The sequence below is a fragment of the Mirounga leonina genome, unplaced genomic scaffold, assembly GCF_011800145.1.
Source record: "Mirounga leonina isolate KUSES-001 unplaced genomic scaffold, KU_Mleo_1.0 Mir_376, whole genome shotgun sequence".
NCBI lineage: Eukaryota > Metazoa > Chordata > Mammalia > Carnivora > Phocidae > Mirounga > Mirounga leonina.
The window spans coordinates 5,350,585-5,371,104 of NW_023270718.1; the positions used below are offsets into that span (position 1 = coordinate 5,350,585).

Genomic DNA, 20,520 nt, shown 5'->3' on the forward strand with positions numbered 1-20,520 from the left:
CAATGGTCACACAGGACTGGAATACCCCCCTTCGTACCCCATGAATCTCTTTTCTTATTTGTAAAATGGGGACAAAAATTCCAACTCCCATCTTTGCACTGAAAAATCGATGAGATGCTGCTCATTCAGCTTCAGAAAGTGTTGAATGAACACACTTTATACTCATTTGTCAGAGGTAAAACTCTTTAATCTCAGACCACCCCTCCCAACTCCCGATCCCCACCCACGACTCTCTCCCCCACACAAGGGCCGGAGAGCGAGGGCCCCTGCCCCCCACCTTGGGTGGACGAGGGCCCTTTAAGGCACCTGTGGGGGTGAGGGGAGAGGGGCGGGAGCTGGTGCCGTCCTGGCTGCAAGGACGGACTACGATTGGCAGGCTGTTGTGGGATGGAACCAATGAGAGGGTGTCAAGACGCAGGGACAGGATGGGGCCGTCCCTGGGAGGGGGCAGAGGGGCACGTAGTCAGGACTTGGTCAAAAACGACCCCAGTCCCCGTAGTGTAAAGAACGTAAATTTAAGGCCGCAGGCCAATCCTGGGCACAGAGGAAGGTTTGGCCACGCCCTCAGGAGGCTGGAGCCAATCAGGCGGGACAACCCAGGAAGGATGGGATGGCGACTCCCGGGCTATTGGTCAAGCCCTTTGGGTTCAAGCCAATCAAATGAAGGAGTTGTCCATTCTCTAGGCCGAACAGGCTTGCCACTACCCAATCCTGTGGCCTGGCTGTTCTCTTTCAACCAATGCCGCGCGAGCAAAGCCCTTGTCGCTAGGCAAAAAAACGACAGTTGACCCCCGCGAGGGCTTTAAACTAGCTACGCCCCGATCTGGGAGCGAGCCAATCCCTTAATCGAAAGAACCTGTCGCCGGGCAAAGAAAGCGGCGACAGACCCAATCGGGAAACGAGATAGGTCCCGCTCCTCAGCGCGTGAGGGGGTCGTGGGCTGGAAGGACGGCGGGAATTGGCAGGGAGGGGGCAATCCTGGGACCCCGGGGACCTGAGAGGCCGGTCCCGGGTCTGACTCGGATTGGCCCGCCCCGGCGGGCGGGGCAGGGGTGTAGTGTGGGGCGGGGCGGACGCTGGGCCGGGAAGCGCTCTCCCTGGGCCTCAGTATTTCCGCTTCAGCTTCTGGAAGTCGCTGGTGTTGAGCCGTGGCCGCGGCAGGTCCCCGAAGACCTGGGTGTCCTCGGCCTCCCGCAGCACCAGCGCGCGCATGCTCGCCGCGATGCGGTCCAGGTCCGGCGAAGAGGGCTGCGGGACCGGGGCGGGGTCAGCGCCCGCTGCGGCCCCGCCTCCTCCCCCTCCCCACCCCAGCACTTTTTGCCTACAGCCAGGAAGGCCCCTTACCCTGACTTGCTCGTGTAGGATCCTTCGACCCAACTCAAACACCACCTCCTCCATGAAGCCTTCCTGCCCCTCTCCTCCTCCCCTTCTTGGCCTGACTCTATGCGCAAGAACAGCTATCTGTCCCACTGCCCTTCCAGTTCCTTCGTACACAGCGGAAGTGCTGCTTCTCTGCTGACCATCAAGGCTGTGTGCACCCAGAGGGTGTCATGTCTAAGGATTTGGCCTGGGCTTGGCACTGAGTCATGTAACAATCAGGCCTCTGCCACCGACTAGCTGTCAACAAGCAGTTCATCTCCAGAGGCTTCAGTCTCCCCTTTCAAACGCGGGGCTGATGACGGAGTCTGAGACAATCAGCACAGTGATTTCTCAAGAACTGGGAACTACCATGTTGCCGGCGCTGTAGGGAAAGGATCCCTTTTCACATTGGCCTCCAGTCCCAGCAACTAGTGCGATCTCCCTTATGGCCTGACACCTTGAGCTGGGTCTGGCTTCCAGCAGAATGGGAGAGGCTCCGCCCTTTCAGAGACCAGCCCAGCACCCCCACCACTTGGGCCTCAAACGTTAACTGGGTTTCCCCCAGGGGCAACGCAGACAGAAGCTGCGGATGGATGCTGCCAACATGTGGCCACTGAGAGGCACCATAGGGAGGGGGACCGCGGGACCCCGGGGCCTCCTCCCTTGCAGTCTGTAATTCCTTTCCAAAAGGAGGCTGGGTTCCAATCCCTGCTCTGCCCCTTCCAAGCTGAGGTCTCAGGGAAGTCACAGATAGTCCCTGTGCCTCAGGGAGGTTCAGTGCTGGGCGATGAAGAGCCACCCAGGGCAGCCCAGGAAGGCCACATGTAGGATTGTGTGGGAGAAAGGGAGGAGGTGGGGGAGGGGCAAATTCCAGGAGGAGCCAGGAACATGCAGGGTGGGGAAAGAAGGTGATCTAACCCCTCTGAGCCTCAGTTTCCCCTTCTGGAGGGGATACCAAAACACCTGTGCCTTGCCTGGAGCAGGTATTCTATAAATAAAGCTGTTCCTAAAAACCCAGAAGAGACTTTCTCTGTAAGGCACTGGGGTACAATTTAAGGCTGCAGGAGTTAAACCTTTAGGGCTCTGGCCCAAAAACCTGCCTCATGAGTTGGAGGGCAAGATCAATCCTAGGAAATGTGGCTTCCATGCCTGAGGGCTTCCTGGAGGAAGTGGCTCTGAGTCCCTCCCTCCACCCTCCTCTCCTTCTCCCCTTTGCTCCTCACCGGCCCATTCTCCTCATCCGATGACCGTGCTTCTGTCCTCTTCTCCTTGAAGGCCCAGACGGGCACGGACACGGGCAGGGACTTGGCATACTGCTGTGTGGGCAGGGCTGAGGCTGGGGGCACTGAGTAGGCTGGGGGGCCAGCAGGGGTCTCCTCGCTCAGGCTGCCATCTGGGAGAGAGCGTGGCCTTCAGCCTCCATCCTTGCCTTTATCCCAGTATCACCCAGGGGTGGGGACAGCCTGGGACACTTACCGTCTGTGCTCTCAGGGTCCGACTCACAGAAGGGGGGCAGGTCTTGGAGTGTGGCATCCTCGTCCATCACAAAGAGCCCTGTGGATGGTGTTAGTGGCCCGGGCCAGTTGGGTCCCTGCTGCTCTTCATGTGCTCTGGATTCCAGCCACCCCCACCGCCTCCCCACTCCTTGCATCGGCCAGGCCCTTGCAAACCACAGGGCTTCTGGAATTATTCCCTCTGCTTCAAACACCCTTCCCCTAGTTATCTGCCTGGTTATCGGCACAAACAAATCCAGTTTTTGTCTGTTACACCCCCAGGTGAAAGCAACTGGCTGGATGAACATGAAATCTGCAAGATCTGTTTGGGATGAAAGACTCAAAATACAGACTGAGCGAATATGAGGCGATTATGATCCCTGTTTGATAAATGGGGACCACGAGGCACAGAGAAGTTAAATCACTTGCCCAAAGTTTCCCAGTTAATAACCATGTCACTAGGATTTGAACCTGGGCCACCTGGCTCCAGAGTCTGTGCCCTGAACCCTATGCGGGTTTTCTCCAGTGAAGAAGCAAGCGTTAGTAGTAACAACAAATGAGTAAGTCCTACTTATTGAGCCTGCCCTGCAAACTCCTAATCACTCTTCAAAGCCCTAATGTTATAGTCCAGTCTCTGAAGCATCCAACCTCTGGATTCCCCTCCAAGACAGCCAGTTGCTTTCCCCCCTGGCTTCCTTAAGCTGTTGCCTGCATCCCTGATTCTTCTGTAACATCTATCTTTGTTCTCACAAGCATGAAGTGCCCCAGATTTGGAAACAACTCCTGTTCTGCTCAAGCTCCCAGCTCAGGTCTCAACCCCATGGTCTCCACAGGGCACTGCCTCCCGTCAGGACTACCAATTTCTTGGCCAGATTGGGAGTCTCGCAAGGAAAGGGCCTGAGGGGGGCACCTGGGTGGCTCAGTAGGTTAAGTGTCTGCCTTTGACTCAGGTTGTTATCCTGGGGTGTTGGGATTGAGCCCCACTTCGGGCTCCCTGCTCAGCAGGGAGCCTGCTTCTCCCTCTCCTGCTCCCTCTGCCTGTCACTCTCCCTGCTTGTGCTCTCTTTCTCTAGCTCTCTCTCTCTGTGTCAAATAAATAAATAAAACCTTAAAAAAAGAAAAGAAAAGGGCCTGAGGGGCATCTGGGTGGCTCAATTGGTTAAGCATCTGTCTTCGACTCAGGTCATGATCCCAGGGTCCTGGGATCGAGTCCCTCATCGGGCTCCCTTTACAGCAGGCAGCCTGCTTCTCCCTCTCCTGCTCCCCCTACTTGTGCTCCCTCTCTCTCTCTCTCTCTGTCAAATAAATAAATAAACAAATTCTTAAAAAAAAGAAAAGGGCCTGAGCTGCTTTGTGTCTGTGTCTGGCACCTCCCAGCACAGAGCTGGGCCCAGGTTAACATGTAAGGATACAGGCTCAGAGAGGGGCTGTGACCGCTTCAAAGTCACACAGGGAGGCACAGGCAAACCAGCCTGCCCCCCGGTTCTTTGAGATTGCGGCTGCCACAAAACACCAGGGCTCAGAGACGGGCAAGTCCCACCCCTCCAGGAAAACCGACCTTGGAGACAAATTGCCAAGCCAAGAGCCTCCCCAGCCCCTGCCTCTCTCACCTCCATTATCGCTGACACCCAGCCGCTCCCCAGAGGTCTCAGTCTCTGTTGGCTCGTCCTCATCTTCCTCGTCCTCCTCCCTGGGCAGGGTAGGCCGAGGTGGGCTCCGCGCAGGGCTGGGTGGCTGTGGTGCTGGTGGGGGCACGGGGGGCCGGGCGGCGGCGGCAGCCCTGTGGGCCAGGGCGATGTCGTGGAGGCAGCGGCGGGCAGCCTCGGCCAGGGCCCCACGGCCGTGGGCTGCATAGGCACAGGGGCCCGGGCGGGGTGGGGGGGGCGGTGCGGCAGTCAGCAGCACCAGCTCCGTGCCTGTCCGGGCCCGGAAGCGCTCAGCGGCCCCCACCACCGCCTCCCACAGCTCCTCGGGGCGCCCCGACGCCATCCACGCCCTGCAGGGCAGAGCAGGACAGAGAGCTGAGGCCCCGCGGACTGACTGCACGGGCTAAACCTGGCCCCCAGGCGTCCACCTGCCCGTAGACGCCACTACCATCCCTCCCGGCCACCTTGTCCCAGCTGAGCTCAGCCCCTTCCCCCAAATTCCTCCCCATCCGGACCTCTTGGCCCCGTCCCCAACCCTCCGGCCCCATCCTTCCTGCTCCACTTTGTCCCAACAGCCCCGGTCCCTCCTCTTGGCCCTGCCTTGTCCAATATGGGAACCACCAGCCGCATGTGACTAAGGAGCACGTGAGATGTGGCGGGTCCAAGGTGAGAGGTGCCATGAGTATGAAATCCGCACTGGTGTTTGAAGACTTAGTACAAAGAAGTTGGATGTCAGAGGTCTCCCTAGCAGTCTGTTGACTATGCATCGAAGAAATGACATTTCAGATATAATGGCTAAATAAAATATATGGTGGAAATGAATTTCATCTGTTTTCCTTTTACTTTTTTAATGTGGCTTCTAGGAGATTTGAAATGATTTGCATGGCCAGCATTCTTTTTCTGCTGGACCACCATTCCTGCCTCTTCCTGAACCTCTTAGCCTCCAGTTTGGACAGTGCGCTGCCCCTTGGGGATCCTTCTACACTGCCCCCGACCCTGCCCCTCCCTAGTATCCCCAGGACAAGGTCATGGCCCCTCAGCCTCACAGTCTTCCAAATTTCTGAGGCCTGAGGCCTTCAGTCAAGATCACGTGTCATCTAGTTACTTGTCAATCTTTCTCTCACCCTCGTGTGGAAGGAGCTTTTCCTCACCCCAGATCGGGTCAGTCCCCCCTCTTCGGACTCCAACAATGTCTGAGAATCCCCCCATTCTAGCACAGGGCTCTCTGGGGAGGACTGTCTGGATCCATCTCTGTCTCCCCAGCCACTGCGGAGCCGCCTGAGGGTGAGCCTGTAGGATTCATCTCTGAGCCACCAGCCTTGCCCCGCAGGGTGGCAGGCAGAAAATGGGTACAAACTGTTCTCTGCGCCTGACTCCATCTATGAAGCTTTGTACTTCCTACAAGACTGTTCTGCCAGTTCCTCTGGAAGTCTTCCTTGGGCCTCCAGGATGGATCAGATGCCTTCCCTAGACCCACAATGCCCTGGGCTACCTCCATTATAGCTCACTGTCCCTTGAGCTTATGACAATTGTACCTCTGTCTGCCTCCATCAAACTGTGAGCTCCCCAAGGTCAGGGATCTGTGCCCCAGGACAGGTGGGCCCTAAGCAGACAATCTGCTGGATGCATCTCCTCATGAGATGAAAAGAGCAAAGTGCTGGGGCGCCTGGCTGGCTCAACTGGAAGAGCATGCAACTCTTGATCTCAGGGTTGTGAGTTCGAGCCCCACACTGGGTGTAGAGATTACCTAAATAAACAAATAAACAAACTTAAAAAAGAGAGAGAAAAGAGCAAGGGGCAAGGGGGCTGGCTTCCTGCCATCTCAAACCTGCTGTGTGACCTTGGACCACTCACTGGCCCTCTCTGTGCCTCATTTTCTTCTTCCTGTAAACCAGAGTGGTTGAGCCAGGGCTGCTGGGAAGCCAAGGAGCCTCCTCAGGGAGGTAGGGGGCACCCCGTCACTGGAGGAATTCAAGCAAGGTTCTAGTCCAGCCAGGGTCATGTGTAGCTTGATTTCAAATCGCCGGCCCTTTTCAACTCATAATCACATGAGCCAGTGTTTGCTGAGCACCGACTCCATGTAGGGAGCCCACACCTGTCATTTCACCTCCTACCTGACCCACTAAGGTGGGAGCTGTTACCTCACAAATGAGATAAGCAAGGCTCATGGAGTACAAAGCCCATGCTGGAAGCCACATGCAGCAAGAGCACAACCATTCCTGACAGATCCCATAGCAAATTCACACTGCACTTCCCACAGGCCAGGCAAGGGATGCAAGCGGGTCATCACCATTTTCATCCCAACCTCTCCCCAACGCTATGAAGGAGGGACTGTTATTACCCCACTTCACAGTTGCAAACTGAGGGCCAGGGAGATTCAGTATTTTGACTAGGGTCATAGGGCTGGAGAGAAGAGCCTGTTCTTAATCCCAAATGCCATCTTGCCTTCCTTATCGGGAAAGGTTTATGTCCAGTTGGGGAAAGTGAGACTCAGAGAGCCTCAGGTAGTGGTCAGAAGGCCCAGAAGTTAAATGAGTCAAAGCAGGGCTGACTCTGCTGTCTGCCTGACTCCAAAATCCAACAGAACTGAGAGGTGCTCAGGGTCCCCCCTAGCTGATGGAGGAAACCAAGGCTCAGGGCAGGGAAATGACTGGCCCAAGGTCACACCGCCTGGCAGTGGTAGGCCTGGGGCTCTCACATCCCTGGGACATCAGGATTAAACTCTCTGGCCTAGATCTTAGAGCAGTTACAGGATTGAAAAGAGTGAAATGGGGTTGAGTGGGTGTGAGGGTCTCTCCACTGTAAGAAGGAGACCTGGGCAAATAGGAGGAGGGCAACTCACACCTCTCTGCTAAGGCCTGGGGGCTCTCTGGAGTTAGTTCTCCAAAAGTAGAGTGGCCAAGACCAGGGGAGACTCCACCCTTTCAGCTGCTGGAGGAAGTCCTGTACCCTCTAAGGAGCTCAGAAATGAATGGAGGGTTCCCCAGCCCCCCAAATTGAGGATCTTAGAATTAGGGAGAGGTGAGACTTGTCCCCCATAGGAGGGGGAGGGGAGAGCTAAGGTAATTGGCCTCTTAGGATGAGATGAGCAGGTGAACTGAAGAAAATCGCTCTAGGAAGAGGTGAGGAAAGACAAAGTCCGCCAAGGAATGAGGGATGCTAGTGAAGCCCCCTTCCAACCACCTGTCAAACTAGCAGTGCCCCTCCCCCAGCCCCAAAGTGGGAGAAACTCGAGGATGCCCCTCCACCCCACACCCCGCATAGCCAGGGTAAAGATGAACGTCTGGGCATTTCCTCAACCTCTCAGAGATCTCCTTCCCACCCGGCCCGGGGGTCCAGGGAAGACCCACTTCTTTAGGAAGAAAACAGGAAATCCCGCCCAGGTGGGGGTCAGGACCGGAAGTCCCGCCTTTGGACGGGTGAGGGGTGCCCCGAGTCCCCCCGAGCAACCCCCAGACCCCGTGGACATGGTCCACGACCAAGGCAAGGATCCTAGTGGGTCTGGAGACCGGAGGATAAGGCTGTCTAGGTTTTGCCTTGGGTCAGACACGACGGTTCCCGCGGGCGACCCCTTTCCAGCGCTCAGAGTAGGGTCGCTGGAAGATCTCTGTCCTCTGATCTACGCAGGCCATACCCCTCCCGCGAGCGACTCGCCCTCCCAGGGCCCCTCTCCTCCGGACTGCCAAATCCTCCCCACACCGCGCTTCACAACGCCGCCTCCACTCACGTGCCCGTAGCCAGCATGGCCGGCCCGGCGCCGTCGCCGCCCTCAAAAGACATGGCGGCGCCTTGCGTCACTTCCGCGTGGTTGGCCCTCCTCGGTTCTGCACACTCCGCCTCCCTTGTCCGGGCCGCCCGAGACCAAAATGGCCACGGGAACATCACCGGCTCACAGTGGGGCAATGATGACGGCACGGTGCCCGTAAGAAAGATGGTGAAAGAAAGGCTTCAGCTTGCTCGGAAACAAGCCAGAACCATTTCGATTTCTTCCCAAGAAATACGGCCATCGGAATGTGCACTCTCAGGACCACAGTAAACTAAGGCCAGCGACCTGACGCCCCTCACCCATCGTCGACCTTTTCCATAGAAGTGGAGGAAAGCAGTGCCCATTAACGACATGGCAACCAGCTGGCATCACTTGCCCCAAATGTATATGGACTCTCCCTCCAGCCTATCCCCCTTCAGCACCAAGGGTGGGAAAGATTCGATATGGCAACTTTTTTGCTTCGGTTTGCCAGGCTTCAATATGGCGGCCCAGACCGCGGCCTCCCGACGGTGACTCAGGAATTCGACTGGGTCCGCTTCGTTCCCGGGGATACTGACGGCTTCATCCCGTTAACCCAAGTCTCTCAGCACCTTTTGTGACGTACACCTCCTCTCACCTTCCTTCCCTTTACCCGTTTCTTTTCCAGGACCTCGCTGTCGCGCCCCCCAAAGAGATGGGACTGCCCCGCATTAACATGGCCGCAGCTGACAGGCTTTGGCAGTGCCCTCGAGCAAAATGGCATCTCCTTGGCTTCGATGCCAGTATACAATATGGAGAAAGAAGTAGGCGTTTCGGCGAGAGCTCGGGCGAGGGGGTGGAGCCCTTGGACCCTCCCCCTTGTTTACTTCGTGGTAAGGGGAGCAGCACTGCGCTTGCGCACTCTCGCTGGCCTGCTCCACCTTCGCCATATGCGACATGTGACTTACACCCTCGTGGTTCAAGTTCAACCACCCCATCTGAAAGATGGTTACATCCACTCCCGTTCTAGAACAGGCAAGGGCGCTACCACTGTCCAGGCTTGAGGGGCGTCTCCTATCCGGATGTGACAGCACGATGACCCGGAAAGGGAGAGGGCCGGGGGAGTGGGACCTCGGCCGCGGCTATGGAAGGAGCCGGTTACAGGGTAAGCGCTGAAAACGCGTTCTTTCCTTTCTGTGGATGCGAAGCGACGCCCTCCGGTAGTCTGCTTCGCCCCAACGCCCCGCCGGGGCTCTGGGAGCCCGGCTGAGCCTTAGCGAACCCACCGTTCCTTTATAAATGCGCTGTCACCCTCCTCCACTGCCCTAGGGGAGACCCTCACCTTTTAGCCCCGCCCCCTGGGCGGTTGGGACGCGCCTCTGGGCCCCGCCCCCTGGGCGTCTTCCTGCGCTTGGGCCCCGCCCCTCACCGTTCCTGTCCCCAGGTGGTGTTTGAGAAGGGTGGCGTGTACCTGCACACCAGTGCTAAGAAGCACCAAGACCCGGACTCGCTCATCGCTGGCGTCATCCGCGTTGTGGAGAAGGTGAGCCGGGAGGGAGCAGGGCTCGGGCAGGCCCAGAGCGGGATGGAGGCAGCATCTGTAGGCTGTAGTCTGGCGGTCACGATGGGACGGTGGGAAGGCAGAGGGTGCGGACTGGAGCGCGAGAGGGGGCTTTGTGAGCCTGAGGGTCCAGACGGGGAAGAAGTTTGGAGATACGGCTTGGGGAAACTGGAGGGGAGGGGTCTCTCTAATCCCTCTTTTCTTTCCTCAGGACAGTGATGTCCTCCTGCAATGGGTTCCTGTAGAGGACGCTGGAGATTCCACCCAAATTCTCTTCTCCAAGAAGGTAGGCTTTCCTCCCTTCTCCTTTCTCCCCTTGTTTTTTTCCAGGTTTGAGCAGTGGAAGACATTTGAAGGACCTGGGTGCAATCTCAGACTTGCTCTTGGGGCATGTGTGATCCTGGTTGGGATCTAGGCTCTCTTTGCTCCTTGGTTTCCTTCTCTCTGTGAAATGGGGCTGAAGATGCCCGAGAGATTCATAACCATGGGGACAGCGGCCCCCTCATCCCCTTTTCTCTTTGGGAGAGCCCTGCGAGGGTGCAAGAGGACAACACAGACCATGGATTCAGGTTCCACGGGCTCTCGGTCTGCACGGACTTGAAGGGGTATGGCATTCCCCTGGGGGCAGAAAGTACACTTTCTGGTACTCCTTTCTACTTTGGGTACCAGGCCCTGTGCTGGGACCTGGAGATGAGTCTGACCCTGCCTCAGTCTTCACCCCCATTCGATTTTGGGAAACTGAGGCACAATGATTGGAAGCCCCTTTTGCAAGGTCAGAAAGCTAGAAGGTGTTGGAACTTGAGTTTGAACGCAGACTCTCTGGCTCCAGGGGCCTGCCCCTTTCTGGAGGGAGCAGGCATTTGCACTGAACTCGAAGGATGAGAAGGGGGCAAGAAAGTACTTCAGGAATGGCAGGAGGAAGATCGTTTCAGGATACAGGAGGAAATAGGATGTCTCTGGAGAGGGGTTTGCTGGGAAGGTGGTTGGGCCTGCAATGCCTGACTGAGAAGCTTGGACTGTGTTCTGGGGGCCCCCGGGGGAACCATGGGAGAAGGATGTGGGTGTGGAAAGCTCCCTTGGGAAACCATGCGGGAGATGGGCAGAAGGTCCGAATGGAGGGAGGTTGTAGGCTGGGAGGTGAGAGAGAAGATTAGAATGATGGGCCAGGGGGAGAGAAGGAAGCCTCACTTGGGGCAGTGGGGCTTTGAATAACCTGGTGGGGGTAACAGAGAGATTCCAGAATTCTGTTGAGGAGCCTGGCTTCCCAGGGTTGAGGAAGAAGCAGCCAGCATTCTGCATTTTTCGTCAGCCTCACAGGCCGGCCGAGTACCTTTCTTGAAAATGTGGCTGTCCTCCTCGGCACTCTATTTTTGACTAACAGAAACTCACTGAAACAGGCTTCAGCGGAAAAGGCACATACGCACGCAGGATACACTTAGCTCCAAGGAACGCAAAATTTGGCTGACAACAGGTTAAGCAGACAAATTTATTTCTCCCCTTTCACTAGACACTCAAAAGAGGTATGGGGCTGCTGGCCTTGGTTGGCAACATCAGGGCCTAGATCCCTGAGACCCTCTTGTGTGTGCCCTGGTCGCCTTTAGATGACTCCTTCAGCTGCAACCCCTGCATCTTCCTTTTAAAGCAGAAAGATGGGGGCAAGCAGGGTGGCAGTCATACATCTGTTCTGCTCATCGGGAAAAGCAAGACATTTCCCAGAAACTCTGCATCAGCTAGGACTTGTTTTTGGCCGTGTGAAATAGAAACAGAAGTGATAGAAACTCCTACCTTTCCCATCAAAAAGTCCAGAAGTCAGCCCACAGGTCCACGTGTCATCACCAACCGGCATCCTTCCATCTTTGCTCTGCCGTCCTCGGCATGTGGCGGCCATCCTCATGGCTGCCTTGTGGTCCAAAAAGGCTGCTGGAGCTCCAGCTTTTTTGGACTGGTTTTGCTCACTGTATATGTGTGTTGCAGGTTGGCCAAGGAGCTCTGTTCATCGTGATTGCTCAGGGAAGCATGCTGCTAGAGCAGCTACTGTTCCTTGTGGCAGAGAGCAAGAGCCTGGCGATTAAACAGTCCATCCTGGAAGGGATGTGTCCCAGCCCCTTGGCCAGAACTAGTTGCATGACTCCAGCCAGCCAGTAGAGCTCAGTGATCTGCGATCCTGCCGCGTGCCCAAGAGGCAGAGGGTTGCAAACGCTGGCAGAAGGCAATAGTGGTTCTCCTTATGTAAACATTGGTGAAACACCACATTCACCTCACAAGACACAGAGGACAGGGATGGCTTTGCCAGGGCTGGTTCAGCAGCCTCGTGGACAGGTGTCTCTGTGACTCCCTTCGTGGCCCTAGTTGGCTGCCAAAGCTACAGACACCACGTTCTCCCTCAGTAGCACCCAAAGACTGGCCTGAATAGGGTGGTGTTCACCCGTGGAGATGCCTTTTTTATCAGGAATTTCCCTTTTAAACTCCCCACAGATGGCATCTCGGCTCCCACTGGCCAGAGTTGGGGCCCGAGGCCACTCGGAACCCCAGGGAAGGCTGAGAAAGCAAATAGTGGGAGGTTTTGGCTTCTGTTGTGGGAGGGGCTCTGTCTGCCTGGAAGGAGCAGCAGAAATGGCTTTCGGGTAGACCCACCATCTGGGTCCTTCCAACAAGGGCCCCTCGTGCAGGGTTTTGTTGCGGGAGTCATGGAACATTCCGGTTACTTTCAGCAGGAAGGGATTAAAGGCAGACAAGTAGAGGCTTGGCGAGTTTGTACAAAGGCCAGCGGAACAAGACTGACCCTGCAGAACTGACCTGCCAGGGGAGCTGCCACCACCTCCAAAATGAGGACAGTGGGGAGACATCATCGTGGGACCTGTGGACACCCCAGAACACTACACCTGAGCTGCCACCCAAGGGCAGGAAGCCACTTGGCCCTCACCAAGCTAGTGACTGGGCGCTGGGAGACTGAGCCAGCCACCACCTCTACCCTAGTCACCTCTCTGTGTGTGGGAAAACAGGAGTCTCCAATGTCAGCCATGCAGCCCCGAGCGGCAGGAAGTTGCCCCTGCCTCTTTCCTGCTTTCTGCTGTCTTCCGTCATGTGTCCTGACCTATAGCTGCAAAGGAGTCTGGGAAATGTAGTTTTCGCCTCCCAGCCTCTGCAGCACTCATGTACTTTGTCCCCTCCCTGTCCTTCCCCATGGCCTGTGGCCAGCACTATTGGCTGTGACTGCACTGCCGTCTGCCTCGGTTTCCCTCTTTGTTCACTGGGGCTGCCTTCCAGGGCAGCCTCACAGCTCGGATCTGGAAACCCCGAATCTACAGCCCCTCACTCTCTTCTTTTCCTCTCTTCTCCCAAGGATGTCAGTGGGGGTGACTCCTGCACCTCTGAGGAGGAACCGACCTTTGACCCCGGCTATGAACCCGACTGGGCTGTCATCAGCACCGTGCGGCCACAGTCCCGCCATTCAGAGCCCACTAGAGGTAGGCTGAGCCGGTGCCCCTGAGGAGACGTGTCTTACCCTCAGTGGCCATGGTTCCACAGGCTTTGCTGGCCACAGTCACGATGGCCGTCCATCGCTGGCCTCCAGTCTCAGGAGAGTGGATCGGGGTGCAGCACCGTCCCCAGCCCAGGTCCAGCCTGGCAGGGTCTCCACGGTTCGCCGCCTTGCTCATCTCACTGGGTTCCTGGATTGGTTGTGGGCACCTCCACATGGTTCCTGCCTGTGAAGGTGTCCAGGCTGTGGGGGTGACCATGCAGGGTGAGAGGGTGATTTGTCCTGGAGTCCTACAGGGTGCTGGGGGCACTAGAGGAGGCATCCGGCCCCTCTGGGGTGTGGAGAAGCCTTCCAGGAGGAGGTGATGCCAGCCCCTGGCTCTGGGGGACACCGGGGAGTTTTCTCTCACAGAGAGACCAGCTGTGCAAGGCCAGAGGCACAGGGCCCTGAGTGTGTTTAGGACACTTGAGTGTGGGGTCTGGAGTGAAGAGAGGGCTGGAGATGAGATGCGCAGGGGGCAGGAGATAGACCTGAGGGGCCTGCCACCAGGTTGAGGAACACGGTCTTCACGCTGAGGGCCACAGGGAGCCAAGGGAGATTTTAGAGCAAGTCAGTTGTGTTTCCGAGGAGATGTGAGGAGACCCAGGGCTCCCAGACGGCTCTCAGCGGACATCTGTGCTGCCTATGACTCCCCACACCTGCTCCCGACACTGTGCTGTTTGTTCCTTAGGTGCAGAGCCCAGTTCCCCCCGGGGCTCCTGGGCCTTCTCAGTGAGTCTTGGGGAGCTCAAGTCCATCCGCCGGTCCAAGCCGGGCCTCAGCTGGGCCTACCTGGTCCTGGTGACCCAGGCCGGAGGCTCCCTGCCCGCCCTCCACTTTCACCGAGGGGGGACCCGCGCCCTTCTCCGTGTCCTCAGCCGCTACCTGCTGTTGGCCAGGTGAGCCTTTTCCCAGTACTGGGCCTTTGTGGCAGGTCCTGGCCCCTCAGGGCTGTGAAACAGACTGATTTAAAGGCAGAAGAAGGGGGGCGCCTGGGTGGCTCAGTTGGTTAAGCATCTGCCTTTAGCTCAGGTCATGATCCCAGGGTTCTGGGATCGAGCCCCACGTCGGGCTCCCTGCTCAGCGGGAAGCCTGCTTCTCTCTCTCCCTCTGCCGCTCCCTCTGCTTGTTCTCGCTGTCAAATGAATAAATAAAATCTTTTAAATAAATAAATAAATAAATAAATGTAGACTAAGGGAATCAGCTGGCACTTGTAACTGCAAAGCCAAGGAGTGGTTTGATTTCAGGCAGGACCTGGGTCCCGAAACGTTAGGAAGAATTGCTCTTTTTCCCTTTGAGTTGGTGTCGTTCTCCGGGGGTCCCTGCAGACATGGCTTAGCAGCCCCCATGACCAAAGCAGCTCCTTCCCCAACAGCATCCCAGAGCCGCCTCTCTCTTGCCTGTCCCTGAATCAGTCACCCTCTGAGGCGCAAGGCCCTCAGCCCTCAGTGGCCAACCCTGGGTGCTGTGTCCATCCCTGGGGTCCAGCTGTGGTCAGGCCCTAGGTGAGGGATTCCCCAGGGGCAGTTGGACACTGAGGGGGAGAGGACACATGGGGCCCTCTGCCTGGGTGTCACCACATGGCCCCCCTCCCCAGCTCCCCGCAGGACTCCCGCCTCTACCTCGTCTTCCCCCACGACTCCTCAGCCCTCTCCAGCTCCTTCCACCACCTCCAGCTCTTTGACCAGGACAGCTCCAACGTGGTGTCTGTGAGTGTCCCAGCGCCCAGCCTGGCCCCTGTGGGCAGGGAGGGGTGGACTGTAGTGGGCGAGGCAGGATGGGGTGGGGCTGTGACCTCCCCCTTGGCCCTGTCCACAGCGCTTTCTCCAGGACCCCTACTCCACCACCTTCAGCAGCTTCTCCCGTGTGACCAACTTCTTCCGGGGAGCCCTGCAGCCACACCCAGAGGGGGCCTCCCCCGACCTTCCTCCACCCCCTGATGATGAGCCAGAGCCTGGGTTTGAGGTCATTTCCTGTGTGAGTATCAGGTGGACCCTGGTAGCTTCTGGCTGTCACCTGGGCAAGTGACTGTAATTCCCTGGGCCTCCTTTTCCCCTGTAATGGGGTGACACAGCACCCTAATCATCAGATCACATGAGGAGTGACTTCAAGGAGAGTGCTTGGAGCCTGTGTACCTATTGCCCGTTATTATGGGGGTGGGGGGTGCTTCCGGACACAGAGGTGACTTTGGCGCTGAGCCAGGGAAGGGGATGCTTACCCACCCTGCACGTTAACTGTCCGTGGAGCTGACAAGCGCTCTGAGCTAACTTGAAGGTGGCCTAGGACAGGGCCGGGGAGGATGTGGGAGGCCCTGAGCTCACCTGCCTTGTGTCACGCAGGTGGAGCTGGGGCCGCGGCCCGCTGTGGAGCGGGCACCTCCAGTCACAGAGGAGGAGTGGGCCCACCATGTGGGCCCCGAGGGCCGCCTGCAGCAGGTCCCCATGCTGAAGGCCCGCATCTTCTCGGGGGTAAGGTGCCGGGTGTGTGCTGTGCGGTGGGGGGCCTGGGGTGGGGGGCCTCAGGGGTCCTTCTGAGCCTCTGGCCGCTCTCTCCCCCAGGGTCTGAGCCCTGGCCTGAGGCGCGAAGCTTGGAAGTTCCTCCTGGGGTACCTCAGCTGGGAGGGCTCAGCCGAGGAGCATAAGGCCCACGTGCGCAAGAAAACGTGAGTGAGCGAAGCTCCGGCCTCCCAAGTCCAACTTGTCCCCCGTCCCAGCACGGTACCTGGCACATCACAGGTGCACAGATGGGCTCGCTCCCCAGGCGTCTGTCGTGAGCCCGTCACGTGCTGGGCAGCCGCGGTCGCACACGGAGATGGCAGTAAGCAGGCAGCCTCGTCTCCCGTGGGCGTCAGTTTTCGTCCCAGCAACATAATGTCGCAGCTGTCATCACTGCGGTGGGCCTCCTTACCCCGGGGGGCCCGCTTCTCCTCATTCCTGGTACACATTGTGCCCCGACTGCGTGTCCTGGTCCCCGCCCCGTGCTGTCTGTCTGGCAGGGATGACAGACTTCAAACAAAAGCCCACAGGGAGGTGCCTGGCTGGCTCAGTTAGTAGAGCATGTGACTCTTGATCTTCGGGTCGTGAGTTCGAGCTCCACGTTGGGGGTAGAGATCACTTAAAAAAAACAAAACTTTAAAGAAAAGCTCACAAGGATGTTGTGGGTCTTGAGAGATGTCAGAAAGGAGCAGCATGGGGACTGTGGCAAGGATGAGTACGTGGCCTGCTTTGGTGGCCTCATGTCTCCCCTTCCCCTCCCCCTCAGGGATGAGTACTTCCGAATGAAGCTGCAGTGGAAATCCGTGAGCCCCGAGCAGGAGCGAAGGAACTCACTGCTGCACGGTTACCGCAGCCTCATCGGTAGGTTGCAGGGCCAGGGGGTGGGGTGGAGAGGTGGCAGATAGCAGGGAGGGAACAGGGGAAGCCCCTGCCTCCCCAGCAGTAGGGATGACGTCATCTGCAGTGGGGAGATGGGCAGGGAGCAGGGGTGGGAGTAGCCAGGGATGGGGCAGGGGGAGAGGGGGAGCAGGGGAAGGGAGCCAGACTCCTTGGGTTCAAATCTGCCGTCTATTTGCCATCAGATCTTGGCAAGTGATTTTGCCTCCTTGGACCTCAATTTCCCATCTGTGGATGGGTTAGTAACTGTCAGTTGCTGGGAGGCTGAGTGCCTCATGTGAGGGTGTTCGGAGTGGTATCTGGACCGACTCACACCTGCCTGGGGTCGGCCGAAGAGAGGAGTGGGGGCTGGTGCCCGTGGCCAGGAGGGAGGGGCCCCCACAGCTTTCTCACTTTCGCATTCTGCGCCCTGTCTTCACAGAGAGAGACGTGAGCCGTACCGATCGGACCAACAAATTCTATGAGGGTCCTGAGAACCCAGGGCTGGGCCTGCTGAACGACATCCTCCTCACCTACTGCATGTACCACTTTGACCTTGGTGCGACACCAGCCCGGGGAGGGGCCGGGGGCCAGGCCTTCCCTTGCGGGGGTGGCTGGGGGCCTGGGCTGGGCCCTGACCTCCTGTCCACCCCCAACCCCAGGCTACGTCCAGGGCATGAGTGACCTTCTCTCCCCGATCCTCTACGTCATTCAGAACGAGGTGGACGCCTTCTGGTGTTTCTGTGGCTTCATGGAGCTCGTGGTGAGGCCCACGGCAGGCGTGGGAGACAAGCCCCCTCAAAGGATGGGGGTCTGGTTCCTCACGTGGCCCTGCCTCCCACAGCACGGGAACTTCGAGGAGAGTCAGGAGTCAATGAAGCGGCAGCTCGGACAACTCCTGCTGCTCCTGAGGGTGCTGGACCCACCGCTCTGTGACTTCCTGGGTGAGTGTCTCCGCGGGCGGGCGAGGGAGGGTGGGGCCACAAGCCCCGCCACAGAGTCTCTGGAAGTGGCCGCTGACGGGGTCCAGGACGTTGGGTCCTGATCCAGACAAGGGAAACATCCCTGCAAAAGCCGGAACCCAAATTTTACATGTAAAAGCAGGATTGCGGTTTGGAGCGAAACCCCAGCGAGCGCAGCTGTGAGCGCACGCCTGCGCACCCTGCCCCCCCACAGGCTGGCTCCTTCAGGCCCCCCTCAACCCCATACTTTGCAGATGAGGGGCCTGGGGCCTGGGCGTGCCACTTCCAGGGGCGCTTGGACAGGAGCTGCCCGACTGGCGATGTGGCTGTCTGAAGTATGCACAAGAACAGATTTAACCTGATCTGCGGGACATTGCAGTCATTTGCAATTTTTCATCATGTTGCATATCGTCTGGATAATTTCTTTAGGCTAAATTCCAAGAAGTGGCATTGATTGTATTTGGGGCAGTAGATCTTTTTACAGCTTTTGAAATGTTTGTTCCCATCATTGCTTTCCTGGAAATTCTTACCAGCTTATGTTTCTGCTAGCCGAGTCCGTGAGTGTCCATTTTCACACCTCCTCATGCCTCCAACAACAGCATTGGGTATTGAGAGATTTTATTTTTTCCCCGAGTGTCCAGCATCCCTTCTATGTGACGGTGGGACACGGGGTTAACTCACTTCATCTGGAATCTGGAAGGCAGGATGGGAAGGGTTCCTGTTGACACAGAGCATTCCTGGCTCAGCTCTGAGGCCTTCTCATGCTGGGCATACATTACTTGCCTAGACTGGTAGAGATTCTTAGAGCCAGGATAACTTCTTAGAAGCTCAGTCTGACCAGCCTGCACGCTATGAATTAGGATGGGATTGGAATGGATTTTGAGCTTGTTCTTTGCTGAGCTCCCCTCCCTCCCACCACTGTCTTCCTCCAGACTCCCAGGACTCTGGCTCTCTCTGCTTCTGCTTCCGGTGGCTGCTCATCTGGTTCAAGAGGGAATTCCCCTTCCCGGATGTCCTTCGGCTATGGGAGGTGGGCCCGCCAGTTTGGGTGGGAGGGCAGAGAGGAAAGAGAAATCAGTCAGCTGTCCCAGGCTGGGAGGTTGGTGGGAAGTGGGCAGGGGATGGGGCAGAGCTGGGTGGGACTTCCGGCAGAAGCTGGGCCATGACTCCTCGCTCCGGCTCCCCCAGGTGCTGTGGACAGGGCTCCCTGGTCCCAATCTGCACCTGTTGGTGGCCTGTGCCATTCTGGATATGGAGCGTGACACCCTCATGCTTTCTGGCTTCGGCTCCAATGAGATCCTCAAGGTGAGGCCCTGGCTCCTTCCCGGTCCTCCCCCCTCCCTGCCCATCCTGTCCTCTCTAATTGGAGACACGTCAGCTGGGGTGTGAACTCCATGGAGGCTGGCACTATGCCTGTGCCGAGGGCCTTGGGGTAGTAGGTACTCAAAATAGGATTATTGAAAGTATGGTTGGCTAAGCGGTGGGTGAGCACCATGGCCATGAGACCCGGCCTTCTTCTCCTACTGCATCCCACCCCTGGCTCCCAGCAGTGCTCGCAGAGTGTGGCCAGCCCATGAGGGGGGACCTGCCCCTTTCCCAGTACATGAATGCGAGGCAGGGCCATAGGGGGGGAGCTCAGTGTCCTTTCCCTTCGTTGTATCCTGCCTGTGGCAAGCCACTGGAGAGGGCATGACATCCCCTCCCCCCCAGCCCGGGCTCCACCCAGTCTGTCTTTCCTCCATTGTATCCCCAGCACGAGGCACAGAGTGGGCGCTCGGGCGGTGGTGGTTGAGTGCTGGCAGGCATGCAGGCAGGCCTGACCCACCCCCTCCCACAGCACATCAACGAGCTGACCATGAAGCTGAGCGTGGAGGACGTGCTGACGCGGGCTGAGGCCCTCTACCGGCAGCTGACCGCCTGCCCGGTGAGTCCCCGACCTCTCCCAACAGCCTTTCCCACCCAACCGCCCCCACCTCCGGGGGGAAAACCGCTGACGTTTCGCCTCAACCCCGCACCCCTCCAGGAGCTGCCCCACAACGTGCAGGAGGTCTTGGGTCTGGTGCCCCCCGCAGAGCCCCAAAGTCCCTCGCCCCCTACCTCTCCACTGCCTCTCTCGCCCACCCGGGCCCCACCGGCCCCACCGCCCCCCGAGGACACAGCCCCGCAGCCGGACAGCAGCCTGGAGATCCTGCCAGAGGAGGAGGAGGAAGAGGAAAGCGCAGAATCCTAACCCCCTGGGCCGGTGGGCCCGCCCAGCACAGGCACTTTATCGGCTCCCAGAGGCTGGGGAGGAAGGGTGTGGACAGGGCGGGCCTTCCCGCCGTGCCTCCCGTGCCCTCCCAATGAGCTGATTTCCTTAAACGGACACTTCTCGTGTCCAGTTGTCCTCGTGTAGGTGGAGGAAGGAGGCTGCCACCTTGGCATGGACCCAGATGGGGAGGGGGTGGTGGCTCGGGGTCCCTTCTGGCCAAGCTGCAGAGCCCACATCTGACCACGTGATCCTGATCCAGCCAATGAGACGTAGGAAAAGGACCCTTGTGGGCTCGTGGAGGTAGGGCTCTGTCCCCCGCCTGGATCTGGGGCTTTTGGAGGAGGATGGGGTGCGGGGGTATGGCCACCACCAGTAGCTCTGCGGGGACACATCCCGGACATAACCGAGATGGAAGGGCCTGCAGAGCTGTTGAGACGCTCTGGGGACTCTGCTTACCAGCTTCTTGTTACGTGAAAAAAAAATAAACTCGTGTTTAACCCACTGTCCGTCGTGCTGTTACTGGCATCAGGACTCTCTCTGTTTCGTGACAGCCGGAGTGGACACTGTGATTACCATTTCCCAGTGGCGCAAAGCAGTGTCGGTCCTGTCCCCCCCCCCCGGCCCCAGCGGAGC

The 20,520-nt window shown here is 58.0% G+C and overlaps 2 protein-coding genes across 3 annotated transcripts; one reads left to right on the top strand and one right to left on the bottom strand.

Moving 5' to 3' along the window:
• Positions 1–174: 174 nt before the first annotated feature.
• AKT1S1 (AKT1 substrate 1) lies at positions 175–8,980 on the bottom strand. 2 transcript variants are annotated; one of them, XM_034987086.1, is made up of 5 exons: positions 8,226–8,980; positions 4,463–4,848; positions 2,836–2,913; positions 2,583–2,752; positions 175–1,248 (listed from the first exon to the last, which is right to left on the bottom strand). In XM_034987086.1, exons 1-5 carry the CDS (start codon positions 8,378–8,380, stop codon positions 1,105–1,107), a joined length of 933 nt encoding a protein of 310 aa, XP_034842977.1. In that variant the 5' UTR covers positions 8,381–8,980; the 3' UTR covers positions 175–1,104. The 2 variants fall into 2 exon arrangements, with proteins under 2 accessions (XP_034842977.1, XP_034842978.1); XM_034987087.1 differs by lacking the exon at positions 8,226–8,980 and adding an exon at positions 6,034–8,208.
• Positions 8,981–9,223: 243 nt separating this feature from the next.
• On the top strand, positions 9,224–20,389 carry TBC1D17 (TBC1 domain family member 17). Its single transcript, XM_034986997.1, has 17 exons — positions 9,224–9,387; positions 9,667–9,765; positions 9,995–10,069; positions 13,127–13,250; positions 13,995–14,202; positions 14,901–15,012; positions 15,122–15,280; positions 15,643–15,771; positions 15,862–15,965; positions 16,565–16,659; positions 17,117–17,233; positions 17,337–17,437; positions 17,519–17,618; positions 18,569–18,666; positions 18,825–18,941; positions 19,474–19,560; positions 19,660–20,389. The coding sequence occupies exons 1-17, from the start codon at positions 9,367–9,369 to the stop codon at positions 19,864–19,866; spliced, it is 1,953 nt and encodes a 650-aa protein (XP_034842888.1). The 5' UTR covers positions 9,224–9,366; the 3' UTR covers positions 19,867–20,389.
• The last annotated feature ends 131 nt before the right edge of the window (positions 20,390–20,520 follow it).